The sequence below is a fragment of the Danio rerio genome, chromosome 6, assembly GCF_052040795.2.
Source record: "Danio rerio strain M-AB ecotype USA chromosome 6, GRCz13ab, whole genome shotgun sequence".
Classification (NCBI taxonomy): Eukaryota; Metazoa; Chordata; class Actinopteri; order Cypriniformes; family Danionidae; genus Danio; species Danio rerio.
In genome coordinates this window covers 33,456,818-33,476,432 of record NC_141026.1, presented here as the reverse complement: position 1 = coordinate 33,476,432, position 19,615 = coordinate 33,456,818, and the positions used below count along the sequence as shown (strand labels likewise).

Here is a 19,615-nt window from a genome sequence, read left to right as displayed (position 1 = left end):
ATTACAGTATCAGTATCATGGCAAATATTTAAATCTGTATTCGTGCTCTTGCTAACTTAAAGATTCAAAGATACAATTATAATGTATAGGTATGAAACAGCTTCAGTTTGTATCTTTTTAATTGCACAAAATCTCTCTCTCTCTCTCTCTCTCTCTCTCTCTCTCTGTCTCTCTCTCTCTCTCTCTCTCTCTCTCTCTCTCTATATATATATATATATATATATATATATATATATATATGTATATATATATATATATATATATATATATATATATATATATATATATATATTTATATATATATATTTTTTTTTCTTGTCGGCTTAGTCCCTTTATTAATCCGGGGTTTCCACAGCGGAATGAACCGCCAACTTATACAGCAAGTTTTTATGCAGTGGATGCCCTTCCAGCCACAACCCATCTCTGGGATACATTTACACACACTCATTCACACACACACACACACACACACACACACACACACACACACACACACACACACACACACACACACACACACACACACAAACACACACACACACACACACACACACACACACACACACACACACACACACACACACACACACACACTCATACAATACAGACTTATAGTTATAGAAATAAGTTATTAAAACCATTATGTTTAGAAATGTGTTTGAATCGTCTTTCTGTTAAACAGAAATTGGAGAAAAAAAATATACAGGGGGACTATTAATTCAGGAGGGCTAATAATTTGACTTCAACTATTTACACTGTAAAAAATGCAGGGTTCCACACAATTCATTTATGTTGTCACAACACAAATCGAACTTAAACAATTAAAAAAATTGTTGTATGTATGTATGTATGTATGTATGTATGTATGTATGTATGTATGTATGTATGTATGTATGTATGTATGTATGTATGTATGTATGTATGTATGTATGTATGTATGCATGCATGCATGTATGTATGTATGTATATGTATGTATGTGTGTGTGTGTGTATGTGTGTGTGTGTGTGTGTGTGTGTATATATATATCTATATATCTATATATATATATATATATATATATATATATATATATATATATATATATATCTATATCTATATATATATATATATATATATATATATATATATATATATATATATATATATATATTATCAAAATGGTAATAGTCAAATGATAAGTACAAACAATATAGAAAATAATTAAGTTGAGGCTTCAGATAAAGGATATATCAGTTCTGCCATTTCTCCAGTGGGTAGCTACAAGTAACTTCTGTTGGTCATTGAAATATTTGTTCAAGCGATTGGTTTAAAATGCTGATTCATCCAGTTATGATAAAAGTATTTTTTGGTGAATGAGGGACTATATTATTCATTATTAATAAAAAAATCATATGAATTGCATATTACAGTTTTTTACAATGGCTATGACACTTTTTTCAATACATTTAACAAGTTTGCTAAACTCTTAACGCAGCAACACACCTAAAATACACAATTGGCAAAACAGTTAATTTCATGCTCAAAATCACACATTATAAACTAAACCTCTAAACTTATTTTCAAAATACAATAATAAACGAACACACTACACCACATCTAACAAAACACTATAAACATGTTTCAAAATGACATAATTGTTCAAAACACTAACACATGTTCTCTTCCAACAGAAACATTTAGTCAATCAGAATACACTGACAATAAAAACACTATCATCAGCTGACATTACAGAAACTCCATTAGTTTATGTGTCAGCTCTGCCCTCATATTTGAAGCCTCTTTACAGTTTTGTGTTGTTGGGTTTAGTAAATGCATGCATTTTGTTTCTTTTGCTGCAGAAATTCAATACAAAAAACAACCATCTCAGAGCAGCTTTATAAAATGTACAGTTTATGTAAAAAAAAAAAAAATACAGAAACAGAATTGCTGCAGTACAGACTTTATTTGCAAAAATAAAACAGAAAAAAATGGAATTATAATAAAATAAAAAAAGTAATCCTCTATTCTGCCCGGTCTTCTGCATTTGGCCACATGTTCTCATCCACATCACACCTAATATCTTCTCTGGCAAGGCACCGTGGGAAGAATCTTTTGGCATGCCTTATCCACCCCTGGCAGTGTTCAGTTGTGATGTCTTGGCATGCAGCATCCATTGCATCCAGGAGGGCCATTTGGTCATGTGGACGATGGTCAAAAACCTTCCATCTCAAGGCTGAGAAAAACTCCTCAATAGGGTTGAGGAAAGGGGAGTAAGGGGCAAGGAAATGGGACATCATCCTCGGATTAGCGTCAAACCAGGCTGTGACTGCACGAGAATGGTGGAATGCCACATTGTCCCACGTGATAACATATACAGGCAAGTGGTCTCCCACCTGTCCCCTTTCCACCTCTGGCACCAGTCTTTCATGCAGGTCTTCTAAAAACAGGAGAAGGCGGTCGGTGTTGTAGGGGCCAATCTGACATTTATGCAGGAGTGCACCATTGTTGGAGATTGCGGCACACATGGTGATGTTGGCTCCTCTCTGGCCCGGCACAGTAACTGTGGCCCTTTTGCCTATTATATTTCTCCCACGGCGACGCCTTTTCGCCAAGTTGAAGCCAGCCTCATCAACATAGATTATTTCATGTGGGACTTGATTGGCCTCCAACTCCATGACTCTCTGAAAGTAATTAGACACATAGATGTACAGTACAGCATTTACACTATGTACTAATGAACTCCAGGTTTATAGAGTAGTTTACTTCAAAACACACTGTGTATATTAGAGTAATGACTGTATTGCATAACCTTACCTGGACATATTGGTGACGGAGTTCTTTGATGCGCTCACTGTTCCTTTCAAAAGGAACTTTGTATAGATGTTTCATTCTGACTCTGTGTTTAGCTAGAGTCCGAGAAATTGATGTTAAGCTAATTGCTGCAATATTCCCAAAGACAAAGTTGTCCTCTACAACTCTGGACTGAATTTCCTTCAGTTTTATTTCATTGTCAGCAATAACCATGTTGACAATAGCAAGTTCCTGTTCTTCATTCAGGAGCTTTCCTCTGCCCCCTGAGGGAGGTAAACGTTGAATCCTTAGAGGGACAAAATACAGATACTTTTTAGAGACCGGAGGCATACAGTTACTCTAATACAGTAAATGGTTAGTTACACTTTACTGTAGGAGAAGCAATATCCTACCTGTTGGTTTCTCTGAAAATGCGGACAATGGATGCCACTGTGTCCCGGCTGAGATTTGGCTGTACTCGTTCACCAGCCTCTCTGTATGATAGCCCGTGGTTTATGACATGATCAATAATAGTAGCTCTTATCTGATCAGTTACCCTAGCTCTGGTCCTTCTTTGAGCGCCACCATGCATTCTAACTCCTCTCCTTCTACCTTGCCCCACTCCTCTCCCTCTACCTTGCCCCACTCCTCTCCCTCTACCTTGCCCCACTCCTCTCCCTCTACCTTGCCCCACTCCTCTCCCTCTACCTTGCCCCACTCCTCTCCCTCTACCTTGCCCCACTCCTCTCCCTGGTCCTTGTCCCACTCCTCTCCCTCTACCTTGTCCCACTCCTCTCCCTTGTCCTGGTACTCGTCTTCCTCTCCCTCGTGCAGGCATTCTTTCTTTCTTTCTTTCTTTCTTTCTTTCTTTCTTTCTTTCTTTCTTTCTTTCTTTCTTTCTTTCTTTCTTTCTTTCTTTCTTTCTTTCTTTCTTTCTTTCTTTCTTTCTTTCTTTCTTTGTGTTGCTGTATATTGTTCCTTTTCCACACAAGATCAGCTCAAATAGTCCTCTTTTATAACATATGATCATGTAATTGGAAAAACCTTAACACCTGAGTTTGGTTGCTAGATGGGAATCAGCTGTGATTTATATATTTACATAACTGCAATAAGCTGTTTGTCATTGGCGATGGAATAAAATACAGGGAATATATTTGTGTTTCAATTGACTTTAGCCTATATAAGTTCTGTTTAGAACATAAAGTTATCTGTTCTGACATACTGTGTGAAAGCATTTGTAAATTTGACTTTAAAATTACATTGTTTTGGTCTTAGTTGTGTTTGTGTGTAAAAGAAGTTTAAGCATTTTAAATTAGTGTTAACTGGATGCATTTTGTGTTAAAGCAACAAGAAATGTGTTAATTGTATAGCCCACGAAGACGGATGTTGTGCTAACTGCGTTAAGAGTTTAGCAAATTTGTTAAATGTATTGAAAAAAGTGTCATAGCCATTGTAAAAAACTGTAATAAGCATACTGCAGTAATTAACATTTTGTGTGAATCTCCAATAAAAATAAATAAGTTTTAGTTAATGTTAAATTAATATTCAATATGTCACTCATTAATACAGGCACTTTTTATGCTATCTATTCATCTGATCTGATTATTTATTAAAGTGGTTTATTATGTTTATTAATGTTTTATACTTTAAAGGGTTTTAAAAATTTTTTTTTGCTAAATAATTAAAAGCAAATGTAACTTTCAGAAGCTTGGTAGAATTGTGATCTCCGCTTAAAAAACTTAAATTAAATTTTTAAAAACAATCAAGCTCATCAATAAAGAATCAGATTTCTATTTTTTATCAGTGTGAGATAAATAGATTGGTGCTGATTTCAAATTTCATGTGATGAACTGTCTGCTACTTCTGTTCTATAGGACTCTCAGTGTAATGTTATCAGTGTTAATTAAGTCTTATTAAGTATTGATTTTTTTTTTATTTTAGTGTACAGATGGATGTACATTCAGATGAAACAAATTCCACTGCTCAGTGTGTTGGAGAAGAGACTGCCATCTGCTCCATTTCTCTTCACGGCAGGGACGCAACAGTCTCATTAGTCATAAGTATATCTGAGAACGGGACCACTGCACAATCACAGAAGATGCAAGTCAGCACATATGAACTACGTAAGAACTGATCCATCCATCCATCCATCCATCCATCCATCCATCCATCCATCCATCCATCCATCCATCCATCCATCCATCCATCCATCCATCCATCCATCCATCCATCCATTTATCTATCTATCTATCTATCTATCTATCTATCTATCTATCTATCTATCTATCTATCTATCTATCTATCTATCTATCTATCTGTCTGTCTGTCTGTCTGTCTGTCTGTCTGTCTGTCTGTCTGTCTGTCTGTCTGTCTGTCTGTCTGTCTGTCTGTCTGTCTGTCTGTCTGTCTGTCTGTCTGTCTGTCTGTCTATCTATCTATCTATCTATCTATCTATCTATCTATCTATCTATCTATCATTGTATTCAGATGAAAACTAACAGGAAAAGGAAGTTCCATTCTGTTATCAACATGAAACCAGATATTTAATTTCCTCTATTCCCGCACATGTTTATTTTGAAATCTGTAAAGTTGCTAGAACTACTGAGTTTACTGCTGAGTTTACTTTTGGCAGAACAAACTGCTGATTCTGGTATTTCATATTTTTTATATACAGGTCATACAGTCTTACAAAAAAAAACTTATTTACTATTTTTTTAAATTAACTTTTCAATAAAGCAATTTTTATCAAGATTATTTAATAAATATGTTATTGGTTTAAAGTACTTTATGTTGATAACTTAAGAATAGCACAATTATTTGTTTAGGATGGCCGTAATAATTTTTTCTTATTTACTAAAAAAGGTGTAAAATCTCATGGTGATACATTCGCATAAATTACTGACTCTTAAGTTAAAGCAGTCATTTACAAAACTCAAAAATTATTCTTCACGGTCACCTGTAAATAGATAATTGTAGCCTAATTGTTTCTATGAACCACATGCTAAAAGCCTGAGTTCATGGAGACCGATGCCAGAGCAAACAGGTGTTTTATTGGGGTGTGTTTGTTTTTTGGCACTAAGAGCTGAAGAATACACGTCTCTCTCTCTCAAGTGATTTTCCAGGCAGTGGATTAAAATGACACGGTTTAATGACTTACAAGATGTCCAACCCAAAAGCACTTTAGCCTTTTTTTTTTTTTTTTAAATCAAATTCTAAAGGAATACACAGCTATACAAAGAAGCTGTTGTTCCAAACCTCTGTGACTTTTGTTCATTTACAGTAAACTATAGCACTATACAGTAAAAAAAAAAAAAAAAAAAAAAAAAAAAAAAAAAAAAAAAAATATATATATATATATATATATATATATATATATATATATATATATATATATATATCATAAATCAAATCCATAACACTCTTTTACTATATTATTATTCTTCTTACAAAAATTTACTCTAAGGAAAAAAATAAATTGTAATAATTTTTGTTTGACTAGTAAGGCTACTGTTTACTTTCTTTTCATAAAATAACTTCTCATGGGACAAAGAAAGTAAAGTGGTTTGAAATGTGGCTGAATTAATCTATTAGATTTTTATTTTAAGTGAACAGGTTGTCCTTTTTCTTTTCTTTGATGTACATTGAAAAGCTGGAAAACATGAGAGTAATTCATTAAATGAATAAAACCTCCAATCGATACAGACCCATTTATATTAACTGCAACAGCACGAGCAATTTATTTTTTAATACACTGTCACTTAGGTAGAGGTTTAAACTGAAAAAGTGCATTTAAAAGACTGCCTTGTAGTTGATTCATATCAGATGTATTGCTATAAGGGAAATAAAACATATTTTTGTGCTTTTATATAATAATAAATAAAATAATCTATTAAAGCAAGGGGTTTAGGTGTTTAGGCCATCTTGTTTTAGATAGACTAATGTCTGACAGAACAAAATAACAAGACAGTCTTTAATTGTTTTCAAACCTCTATGGGTTGAAATAACACCACAAATTTGGAAGTGTTATACATTTTGACAAAAACAGTTAATCCTAGTTGCCTGAAGGACATAGGTAAAGCATAAAAATATAAAATGATAATGATAACACTTTACAATAAGGTTTATTTGTTAATGAATTTACTAACATGAACTAATCATGAACAACACTTGTACTGTACAGCATTTATTAATCATAATTGAACATTTACTAATGCATTATTTGTTAATGCACCGTAAGTTAACATGAACTCACAATGAACAACTGTATTTTCATTAACCAACATTTACTAACATGAACAAATACTGTAGTAAATGTATTGTTCATTGTTTGTTCATGTTAGTAAATGCATTAAGTAACATTAACTAATGAACCTTATTGTAAAGTGTGACTATGATAATTTATTAGTATTTCAGGGTTGCATTGTGATCTTAAATAAAGTCATCAAATTATGTACTTTAGCAGGTCTACATAAAATATAATATAATTATAAATACAGAGGAGGTTTTTTATGAAGAGTTCAGAAGCAAAAACCTCTAAGTATCATTTGTAATCTTCTTCTAAAAGTAGAAGACGTTTTGTGTTTAGTAAATTCACTTTTATGGCAAAGAATAGGTTATCTTCATTGCCTTTTTAAAGTATCCATTTCATCATAGAAGTGTTTTATCTTTGAAATATGTAGATTTGCGGTAGAACTGCCTTGTTGTAGTGTACAAATAAAATAATATACATTTATATAAAAGAATGTCTTTGTCTAATTACCAGTTAGCAAATAATTACAATTTAATAATTAGTATATTTCCATCCTTTCACAGAAAGACCTGGCGCACCTGTCAATCTGCATTACAATGTGACGACAGAAGGGGAAGTTATATTCAGGTGGACTGACACACAACCTAACAACAACACTATAAGCTATGAGATCCAATACTCGTCCAATTCCTTGCTTCAGCAGTGGAAGGTAATTGGTCTCTTTTGTTGGTGTAATGAATGTGTTGTGATGTTTGTAAGAATTGTGTTTGAAGACACAGAACTTCACTGACATTTTTGCAGGGTTTCTAAAGAATCAGAATCTCTGCCATATGCACAACACAAACATGCAATATGACAATTGCATTTGGACTGTTCTTCTGTTTTACATATATTTTGAGTGAATATATATATATATATATATATATATATATATATATATATATATATATATATATATATATATATATATATATATATATATATATATATATATATATACACACACACATATATATATCTCCCTCTCTCTCTCTCTCTCTCTCTCTCACTCACTCACTCACTCACTCACGCGGGCATGCACTGTGGTCTCATGAGGAAACGCTGCTTTTTGATAGTGTTTTTCTTGCTCCCGAATACAAATAATTTTTCAAGTATTTGTTCGAATCAAGTATTCGTAAAAACACGCTATTCGTGCCTTTCCGAATACCGTATTCGGGTTCGGCTCCACCCTTAATATATATATCTATATATATATATATATATATAAATATATATATATATATATATATATATATATATATATATATATATATATATATATAAACATGTCTAAATGTCTAACATGTTGAACTGTAAGCTTTTGTAAATTTTTTCTTATGAACACTTTTTTTTTTACCAGTCTCATTGATTTGCACATGCTTCAAGTAAACTTTAGATTTTTTATGGTCTTCCTCAGAGATTCTGATGACCACAAGTAATTTTGCAAATACATGTCATTAGAGTATTACAAGTATATTTGGTTGAGTTACATTTACATTCAGTCATTTAGCAGATGCTTTCTTGAAGGAGACATTCAGTGATTCAATAAGAAGAGGCAATACACACAAGAGGTGCTAATTATACAAAGGAACTACTTTAGCTCAGAGCATTAAATAGGAGGGGGGAGTGTTATTATTTTTAGAGAGAAAAGTGGTTTTTTATAGGTGGTTTGTCAAGCCCAGCTACCTGTGTGAAGCACACTTTTAAAATTTTAATTTGAAACTTAAATTTTTAGAGAAACTGGGTGATTGTAAGTAAGTGTCGGGTGAAAATGAGCAAAACTAAGTTTCAGTTCAAGTGTCATATAAATGAAAGAGTGTGTTTTCTATAGGTGGTTTGTCAAGCCCACTCACCTGTGTGAAGCACACTTCATAAATTTTTATTAAAGAGTTCATTTTTAAAGATATGGGATGATTGTAAGAAAGTGTCTGGTGCAAATGTGTGAAACCGAGTGTCAGTTATAGTGTCAGAGAGATGAAAGAGTGTGTTTTCTAAAGGTGGTTTGTAAAGCCCACTCACTCGAGTGATTCAAACTCAGAATTGCATGTTTTGAGGTTGTCGTGTCATGTGGAATAAGTTAAGTAAGTTGACAGAATAAGTATTAAAATTGATCATTTAACGAGTAATTGTTAATAAAAATGTTTGCCAATTACATGGTGACTCAGTGGTTAGGACTGTCGCCTCACAGCAAGAAGATCACTGGTTTGAGTCCCAGCTGGGCTAGTTGGCATTTGCGTGTTCTCCCCTTGTTCATATGGGTTTCCTCTGTGTGGTTCGGTTTCCCCCACAGTCCAAAGACATGCGATGTAGGCGGATTGGATGAACTAAATTGGCCGTAGTGTATGGGTGTTTCCCAGCACTCGGTTGCGTCTCTGCTGCGTAAAACATATGCTTGAATAGTTGGAGGTTCATTCTGCTGTAGTGAAGGAAAATGTTTGCCAGTTAGAACAATAACATACTTCAGCTTATCACATAATATGTGTTTAATTGTCAATGGAAACAAGCATACAAAAATGTGAAACTGTACAAGTAATTTTTGCATTGAACAAATGAAAGCATTGAAATGCAGAGTTCATACAAAACATTTACATTCGCTGAACACAAATATGCTTAGAAAGTTTACATTAACATAACTTTCAGCTGAGTATATCTGAATGAAGGACAAACCAGTCCAAATGTCACTTTTACCCACTATTGTAGTTGCAAAATTACAGCCTTTGGTAAAAGATTACCAAAGGGTTTACTATTCAGATTCAGTCGGTATGTTAACGAGGTGGTCCAGAGTGTAATTTTAAGGCTTGGTTGTGTTTATAAGATGCAAAGAAATGTGTGCTCATGCTTCAGTTGTACAAAATCACATACGTTTTTCATTTATTTTACTTTGTAGCATTTTAGAATGAAAACGTTTCACCCAGCTTTTCTGAACAACTCTCCGTCTATACCACACCACTGAAAACCCACATCACGTGACCACAACCACACACTTTGGCATGCGCTGCAGCATATCTACCCAGACGAGAGCCGTGCTCTTCGGACTGTTCGTCAAGGATCTACCTCTGGATCCAATCTCACTATATTTGTTAATCGTGATATTTTATTCATCTTGCTGTGTATATGTAACGACATATTACCCGACTTTGGTCTTTTGAATCTATTACTTGTTCTTTCAGGTAATGTGTTTTGGCTGAGCGCAAAGATAAGTTAATAAATAATGTAACCAAGTACATTCTGCATATTGATCGATTGCTTGCCTTTATTTCCTTTAATGTATAAACTTATTGTACGTTATACTTTTATAATGGCCATTATTGATTCTTAAAACTGATATTTAGCAAAAGAGAGGGTGTGTTTCGTCTTTTCAATGAAAATGAAAGGAGGCATAGGTTCCGTTTTGTTATGAGTATGCATACAGTGAAGATGACGCTCATATAAATATGCTGCACGACACCTCAACATTTCTGCTGTCTGTTAAGTTGCTAATATCAAATAAAAAAGCAGTTCCTTAAATAATGTTTTCATTTTATTGTTGAGAAAGTCAAACAACGTAGCCAGGGTGATGTGAATAAGGTTATAAAGTACACTGTTCCCTGAGGATTTACCCGACGTGTATTTGTGAGTTTATTTTTCACATCAAACTTGGCTACTTAATATTGAGAAAAAGCCCCAATCAGAGAGGCGAATGTCTGCAGTCCTGCCTCCGTTTTCAGATGTCTTCATTTCCCCCATCCACACTGAGATGGAGCAGCAGCATTTTAGAATGAAAACATCGTCTTTTGCATTTCCAAAATGCTTCGTTTTCGGTGCAAATCCGTAGCAAAACGTATGCATTTTAAAACTAAAACATATTAGTGTAAATGGGGCCTCAGACAGGTAATGTTATGTTTTAAAGATGTTTTAGTGACGCAAAGCTTATGTAGATTTTGTTGTTTTACGAATGGGTTATATGCACAGAAGTGTTGTTCCAGCAAAATATTGATGTGAATATTTTCAGTTTCACAAGGTACCTTTTACAACATTGACAATGAAAATTTAATTTAGTTTAACAACAAAACATAAGTAAATAGCGCTATTGCGCCTAGCCTGCTTTATTGAGGTGAAGTTGGTTTTATATTCACATCACATTGGTTCATTTTTGAACAATCTGTGAGCAACCTGTGATGCGCTCCCTATATTGTTTACGATGCTGCTCGGAATATTCGGTCTGAAATAGCATGCAAGTATGACTTAGTAATCAGTGTAATTCCTGCACCTTCTGGCCAAGCACTAAGCATACAGTTGTCAATTTAGGACAAAGCACAAAAGGGAGACCAGTGATCCTTGCATGCATGAAATATTGCACATCAGTTTTGCTTGCTACACAACTGAAAACGTGCTAGATATAACACAGTTTTTCATTCGGAATTGTATAAGTACTATAAAGTTCTCTAATATGATCTAGTGGGTTGTGTACTGTCACCTTTAAGGTACGCATTCATGATTTCAGGAGGCGTGGCCTTGGATTGCAGGCAAGGGACTGTGATTTAAATTAAGTTATGGTAACGAATAATATATTGGCAGATCACCTACTGCACCTTTAATAATTTTCTTTTACTAAAATCACTTATTATGGCAAAGTAATTCATAGTACACTGTGTGAATGACTCTGTGTCTCTTTTAGGTATTGAAGGTCGAGGGTCGTTCATGGGTTGCTCTGAATGAGCTCAGTTCTGACATCAGATACACGGTTCAAGTGCGCTGCCAAAACCATCTCGGCTACTGGAGTGAATGGAGCCAACCTTTCTATTTCAAACTAGATGGTAAGGATATGAAGTTTACAGAATAATCTTTCGTTATACTTAACGTCGTTTGTGTACAGATTTGAATGAATTAGTTTAAATCATTCATTACTGTTCATCCCGCTCTTCAGGTATAGGGAATGAGTAAATATATGTAAATGCTGACATTTGTGAAAGGGTACTTAAAATGTTGCTGCCTAATATACTCTTGTACATCTGATTTACAGCCTCTTGTTCTCAGTAATAGAGTGCACAGGTCGACGCATTTTCATAAACGTCATTCAGTCTAAAAGCTGCTTTTAGTGTACAGCAGGCTTCATGCAAATGAGTGCTTTTGGTGTCCCAGTTATATTTATTTTTCAGAGAGATCCATTGTCTTCTCTAAGCCTTCAGTTTAGAAGTTTGATGTTTGATAATTACATTCATATCTACTCTCATTTGCTACTCTGACACTGTGTAGCTTTTGCTGGTTGCTATGCACTTACAGAGTCTCTTTGATTTGCATCCAATTTTTTGAATTATTTAATTACGATGCTACGATGCTTTCAGTGTTTTACGAAAGCATTAATATGCCATTTGCTTGCAAGACGAGGTCAAACATTGCACGGTATAGCATATTTGCATACTTATTCTCTTAAATGAGATACGCACCGTGCAATAGACCAGTGGTTCTCAAACTTTTTTTTATCAAGTACCACCTCAGAAAAAAAACTCCAAGTACCACCATAATGATGAGGCAGATTAATTCCTATTATTAAAATCTTTATTATTGTCAGCCACTTTAATCATTTTAAATAATTTGAAAAGTCTGTACTGTGGTTATAGGTAAAAAAGTGTTTAAAATGTGCTTTTAAAAGTTAATTAAAAATGGTAGGCTACTGTTATTAAAATAAAAAGAAAATTGCTGTACTTAAATGTAAAGTATTTCGTCATACTAGTAACAATAATAGTAATAATAGTAAATAATAGTCACCTATTTGTCAAAATCTGGAAATTTAGCATGGACCTCAAAAATATAGGCTATATATCATCAGATTCATATATAAACCATTTTTGAAACATTTTGAAATATATTGCATGTACACATGACTTATTTGTATAACTTTGAAATCTATAATACACAGCTTGGCCAATTCATATGTGATTTATCCATTCATACGTGCAGAATTGGCTTGATTTGAGATCTTATCTTAAGTGGACTGTTGAGTTTGTGTTAATCGCACACAGAAACTAACTTTAATTAGACTATATTCTAGCTCCAGGGCCCGGTTTTTCAAAAGGTTTAAAAAATTGATCCAGATTTAGTAATCCCGTTTTTGCGATCCGTGATCACGTAATCCAGCTTACATTCTGAGCCAGTTTTTCAAAGCAACATTGGATTGGATCAATCTGATCCGGATAGGAACTTTTCAGGATCACTAAATCTGGATTCTAAATCACTAAACCAGTTCTCAAACGGGATAGGAAATCCCAATGTAGAACTATACATATGTAAAGAGCAGCAAGTGGAACAGCCAGTGTGGGGTCAATATAACTTTATTTTTATTTGAAATGAAAACACACACATTTAAAAAAGATAAAAACAAGAAAACCCCACACCATCCTCTTCCAGGAGTTCGCTCATCTGAGACCTACAACACTAACACTGTACATTGAGGATATTTAAAACAAGTTTCAAATATAGATGTATTGAATAAAAAAAACACAATGTCAAAAACTCCGCAATAATTTCAGACTTTCTCATCTGATGAGGAGAGACCAGCTTGTCTGAGCATAGCCTTTAGGAGGCGTATCTCAAGTCTGGCCTTGGTTTGCTGCAGTTTGGTCAGAGTCAGTTGTCCCTCTGCCAGATGAGCTGTGCTTCTGCCCTTTGGGTCTCTTTTTGCAATTGTTGAAGGTGATTTCAAAAATCAGTAATTGTCATTCTTTGCATTTTTTGTGTTTATTCTGTAATCATTTCATGCATCACTAATAAATATAAAAAAAGAAAAATATTTTTTCCATTGTGATGAATATAAATATCAATTAGTGACAGAATAAAATGTATTGTTTTTGGTCATTTTTGACAGCTATTTTGGGGGATTATTTTATGAGGCCAAACTCTTTTTACTTTGATGTAGGCCTATACTGAAAGGCTGAATACGATAAAGCCTGCCTAATCATTGTAGCCTGATGGATGAACAAATACAATTAAAACCTTATGAATAAATAGGATATCTTGTAAGATAATACATGTTCCAAATATAGTATTATTTGATACATTTTGTAAGTTTTCATTACATTTTGGGCTTGAAATCCAGACTCAATCCACCCTTCTAATGGGATCAGTTTAATCCAGGTTTTTTGGATCAAAGTGATCCAAATCCTACAAAAAAGGTCTGGAAAACCCAAACTAAAGATTTGATCCGGATCAAAACCAAGATTGGATTACGTGATCTAATCCGATTATGTAATCCGTTTTTCTTTTGAAAAATTCATTTTCAAGATTTGATCCAGTCCCTTATCCAAAATCCTAGTGGATTACTTTTGAAAAACCGGGCCCAAGTTTCAAGCAAGGCAAAGTTGCTTGAGTCTATGTTCTGTGTCCCGCGACATTTGAAATGATTGACTTGGATTATTTATTGATTCATCCAGATAAATTAGCATAAATTTGAAAAAACAAATTAACCGAGAGCCACTTTGCTTCACAAAACAAATAACTTTATATATCGAAAACACACATTATTTTACACAACTACGAACACACATTTAACACGTTTGTGATAATTATTTTACCATTGATGCAGCATGGGGAGATTCTTGAGTTTGCAGTAACTGAAATGCCAACACAACCACACTGGTTTGCAAAAGCGCTTCTCTAGCGTGTATACAAGTGAACTAAAGTAAACATTCTAAACACACCAATGTGATTGTACGCTTCAGAGAACAGCCAGTGCAGATCACATCAGTGAAATCGTTCGCGTTAAAGGGTTAAAAGTGTGTTATTATACATTTTTCTTTCAATATTCAATATTCCTCCGCGTATTACTAGAAGGAAAGTTTGAGACCATTTTGAGGGATGTAAACAATAACAATGGCCTTAATGAATTTCTTGTATTACATTTTGAACTACGATTGCCTCCAAGTATCCAAAAAGCTCCACATACTGATAAAAAATGTTATGGCAGCTATTTTAACATTAGGATATTGTTACATTGTCACTTGTTCTGAAATAGTTTCAGATAGTATTGTTCTGAATAAAATATAAAAATCATGATGATCAGTATAGTTTGTTCTAAAATAGTTTCATTAGGAAATGTTCAGAGCCAGCGACATCACCACCGTGAAATGGTCTATAGTGTTTGTGCAACATTAAAATGTATTTATATTTAACAAATATAATGTGGTACTAGATATATGTTCAAAAATCTTGCACATGTAAATGTAAAAAATACACAATGTTTTTTAAATTATTTTTTAGACTCATTTATTTTTTTTTAAAGGGTCATGTAGCACTTTACCCATATTTCTCAAGATTAGATGATTAAGTTTGCAAAGTTTTTAGCATCTAAAAAGTCCAGTATTTTTAAAAACTCATCTTCAGTTTCATTCTTTATGAAAAACACAGTAGCAATGAGCATCACCTCTAGCAATAATAGAAGTATTGTGTGTGCTTGTATGAAGGTTTAATTCTGTTAGGAGCATAAAAATGTCTATGAATATGGATGGAATTGTTGATTAGTTATTAGTCATTTAAAGCTAATTTACCATATAAAAACACCCATCAAGTATCATTACTTCTATCAGAAAAGTGTGTGTTTGTGTGTGTGTGATTTAATTCAATTAGCAGTTCAAAAATGTTTCTGAATATGGATGAAATAGCTCATTAGTTTGAACTCATTTAAGTCTAATTTACTATAGTCATCATTGTTTCTATACACATAATTACCACAGAGAACGTTCACTTTTACTTTTCTCTGACAGGCCATTAACAGTGAATTTTATTCATGCATTTGTAAAGCTCTGATGTTTAGTAAGGTTATTTAATGGAGCATTTTTTGTGTTGTAGAAGTGATACAGTTTCATGAGTGTACCGTAAATATCCAAAACATTGTTATTCTCCATTTCATGATCCATTTAAAGGCATAGTATGTACAGCCTTTGAGTGCTTTTACCTTGTCATCATTGGGTTTACTGTAATGATTTTAGTTTCGTTCTTGTAAACAGTTGTTGTTAAAAGCTTACTTAATTCTAACAAAGCACCTATTTGCATGTTATGAGTCTTTTGCTTGGCATCATGTTCAGTCTCCGGCCAATAAAACATTCGTTCAAGTTGACCACCCAGTACTGTATTTATATTTGGAGGTTGTAAAGTGACCAAATGTCTGAAGCAATTGCTACTGTATCATATTTAAACATAAAATTGAAGTTAGTTACAAATCAGCCGTAGTGTATGTGTGTGATTGTGTATGGATGTTTCCCAGTACTGGGTTGCAACTGGAAGAGCATCCGCTGTGTAAAACATATGCTGGATAAGTTGGTGGTTCATTCTGCTGTGGCGATGTTGAATAAAGACACTAAGCCATAGGAAAATGACACAGTGGTTAGTACTGTCGCCTTACAGCAAAAAGATCGCTGGTTTGAGCCCCAGCTGGGTCAGTTGGCATTTCTGTGTGGAGTTGGCATGTTCTTCCTGTGTTTGCGTGGGTTTCCTCCGGGTGCTCCGGTTTCCTCCACAAGTCCAAACACATGTGCTATAGGTGAACTGAATAAGCTAAATTGTGCAGTGCAAGAGTGTATGGGTGTTTTCCTGTGCTGGGTTGTGGCTGGAAGGGCATCCGCTGTGTATACCATACTTCCGTAGTAGACTGATTACAGTATAAGAATTGCAATGTATTACAAGTTTAGTTTTTATGTTTAAATATGCAAATGAAGCAAATTATGCACTAGTCTGCATACAGTACATTTCTTGCAGAAATCTTCTCATTGCATTTTTTAGACGCTTTTGGGACTTACATGTTTTTTTTCGATTATGTCTTTTGATTATTTAATACTTTGTTATATACAGTCAAAAAAAACAAAAAACAAATTAAAAAATAAAGTAACATTTTGTAGAGTAAAATGTATACAATCAGGCAAACTATGTAAGAGCATACTTTATCCCTCTGATAATTCAGGTGTGTTCTTTAAAATGAATTTCCATTGTTAAAGGGCACCTATTTTTCAAGTCTTTTGTGTCTCCAGAATGTGTCTGTAAAGTTTCAGCTCAAAACACCCATCAGATTATTCATTATACCTATCTGAAGTTTGGCATTTTCTGCTCTGAACACAATGTACTGTAGCTGTTTTTTGTTGCCTGTGCCTTTAATGCTAGTTCTCCACGCCCACTGTGCCCACGTGCTTGTCAGTGTGCCTCAATCTCCGGCTGCGTCAGATAAACAGCACAGTGATTGACATGAATGTGAACATCACGTAACGTTTGTGAGAAATACTAAAGAAAGAACTTTTCCAATGATAGTTTAATGTATTTGTTGTGGAGTTAATTTAAGCCTTTCTGCAACGATGAGTCACACACAATGTCGTTACAAAGTTCACACATATATACACACACACACACACACACACACACATCGCGCGTTTAACTTTGCACTGGTTTTCCATGGCAAATGTGACAAGATACATGTTAATATACAAAAATGGGATTGAAGTGTCGTTTATAATTGTACTGAGATGCTGTTGTGGTGATAAAGACAGTAAAATCGGTGTAATTCATTACAAACATGTACTGTTTTAAAAACGTTTTAAACTCTTAACTTGATCACATTGCTTTGCGCACGTCCTGTCTTGTTGATATGATTATACTATGAAGACATGTTACTACACGGCTGTCAATCAATTTGGTGGGCGGGGAAACCGCATTCCTATGCCACCTTGCGGTGGGCCTCAAAATAGAGGGATTTGGATTCTATTCTATTTTTTTCTATTCCAATAAGCCAAAAAATAGCAAAAATAATAAAGTGTAATAAATTGACTATTATTACTTGGATAAGGTCAGTTGAGTGTAGTATCCAGTGGGAAACAGTGTTGCTGACTAGTGCTGCTTTTTTGACTGTCTGAATGTAAGTTAATGTTTCAACTGTTTAAGCTTGATTTAACCTAATGATACAGCCATGCAAGATTCATTCAGTGTCAGATTTCCTGCTTCATTGCATTAAACACATAGCACCCATTATTTTGAATGTTTTCTTGAAGCTTTTAAAGGCAGTTGTGCTTCTGATGTCCAGGTAGGTTGTATATTTTTCAGAATCTGTGCTGCACAAGTCACCATGGTAACTAAGCTTCAGGTTGTACTCTACCATTATATATATAAAAAAGAAATGCTTTTCTCTTGCTGCAAGGGACTAAGATTAAGGGGGTTGGGTGAAATAAAAACAATAGGGTGAATCCCATAACATCTGGAAGAAACATGTCCATGTCATATCAGTCAAACATCTTTATGCTGCAGACAGAATATACATTAATAAATAATATGTTATAGGGCTGGTCCAATAAACGATATTATATCGAATCACGAAAACATTTATGTCAATAACAATCATAAGTTCTGCACTTTTAAACTCTATATCGATCTAAGAAAGATCAATCACACAGCAGAAATGTATGATAATGGGAATCTAAAAATGTGTTGATATTAGAGATTAGCAAATTTTCAGCCACCGACAAGTTGATTGGCTGAAAATATGGTATGTTATTTAATGGACCCTCTAATTTTTGTAGTTTCAGTCATTGTTAGGACACTCTTAAATCTGAAAGCATTACCAACTTCCATCAAAATATATATCGTTATTGTTCAATATAGACAATAATTATTGAGGTTGCAGTTTTACCATATCGTCCAGCCCTAATATGTTATGATATGTTATGAAATGTGCTTAATTATCATGAAAATAATGTCGTAATGGAACAGAAATGGTAACTTGAAATGTTACAGAAAATCTGGACAAAAATAAAATAAAAAACAAAAATATAAAATTATAATAATAATAGTTATGATGTTGTTGAGTTTGCATGTTCTCCCTGCGTTCGCGGGGGTTTTCTCCGGGTGCTCCGGTTTCCCCCACTGTCCAAAGACATACGGTACAGGTCAATTGGGTAGGCTAAAAGTGTCCATAGTGTACGAGTGTGTGTGTGTGAATGAATGTGTGTGGATGTTTTTTTCCCAGAGATGGGTTGCGGCTGAAAGGGCATCCGCTGCGTAAAAACGTGCTGGACAAGGTGGCGATTCATTCCGCTGTGGCGACCCCGGATTAGTAAAGGGACTAAACCGAGAAGAAAATGAATGAATGAATAAAATATTAAGTAATATTTAAAATATGTTTATATTGTTAGTATTTATTGTGTCTGTAATTTATGCTTCAAACATTTAACTGCAGTAATTATAGTAAAGCACTGTAAACGAACAGTATTAAAGTAATGAAAATCTTATGAGAATCACAATTATAAATAATAGGAATTTCCAAAAAATTTTATCAGTTTGAAGATAAATATGTTTAATTGTAATGAAATGTTTCACTGTTAATGACAAATCTGAATGTGTCAAAAATTTTTATGTAAAATATAATTAGCAATGTTCTTCTCAATTATTTGAGTTTTAAGATGACATTTTAGTCCTATATATCTCTGTGTTGTTTTTATTTGCATACTTTTATTTCACATATTTGTATTTATTTATTCATTTGTACGTTTCTCTTGCAAATGGTCTGCTTAAATCAGGCCGGTGTCCTGCTGACTTTAGCTCCAACT

General features: G+C 34.0%; 2 protein-coding genes across 14 annotated transcripts in view; one reads left to right on the top strand and one right to left on the bottom strand.

The window, feature by feature from the left end:
• Positions 1–19,615, top strand: part of lepr (leptin receptor) — an 847,758-nt gene that overhangs the window by 52,845 nt on the left and 775,298 nt on the right. For all 13 annotated transcript variants that reach the window (XR_015492822.1, XR_015492820.1, XR_015492819.1 and 10 more), the window contains 3 exon segments: positions 4,712–4,893; positions 7,583–7,728; positions 11,716–11,854. Coding sequence is in view for 5 of the 13 variants with exons in the window: in XM_087255829.1 (XP_087111955.1) it covers positions 4,712–4,893; positions 7,583–7,728; positions 11,716–11,854 (467 nt within the window). In the remaining 8 variants the exon portion in view is untranslated.
• LOC141375079 (uncharacterized) lies at positions 1,410–3,429 on the bottom strand. Its single transcript, XM_087257488.1, has 3 exons — positions 3,184–3,429; positions 2,795–3,077; positions 1,410–2,661 (listed from the first exon to the last, which is right to left on the bottom strand). The coding sequence occupies exons 1-3, from the start codon at positions 3,360–3,362 to the stop codon at positions 2,002–2,004; spliced, it is 1,122 nt and encodes a 373-aa protein (XP_087113614.1). The 5' UTR covers positions 3,363–3,429; the 3' UTR covers positions 1,410–2,001.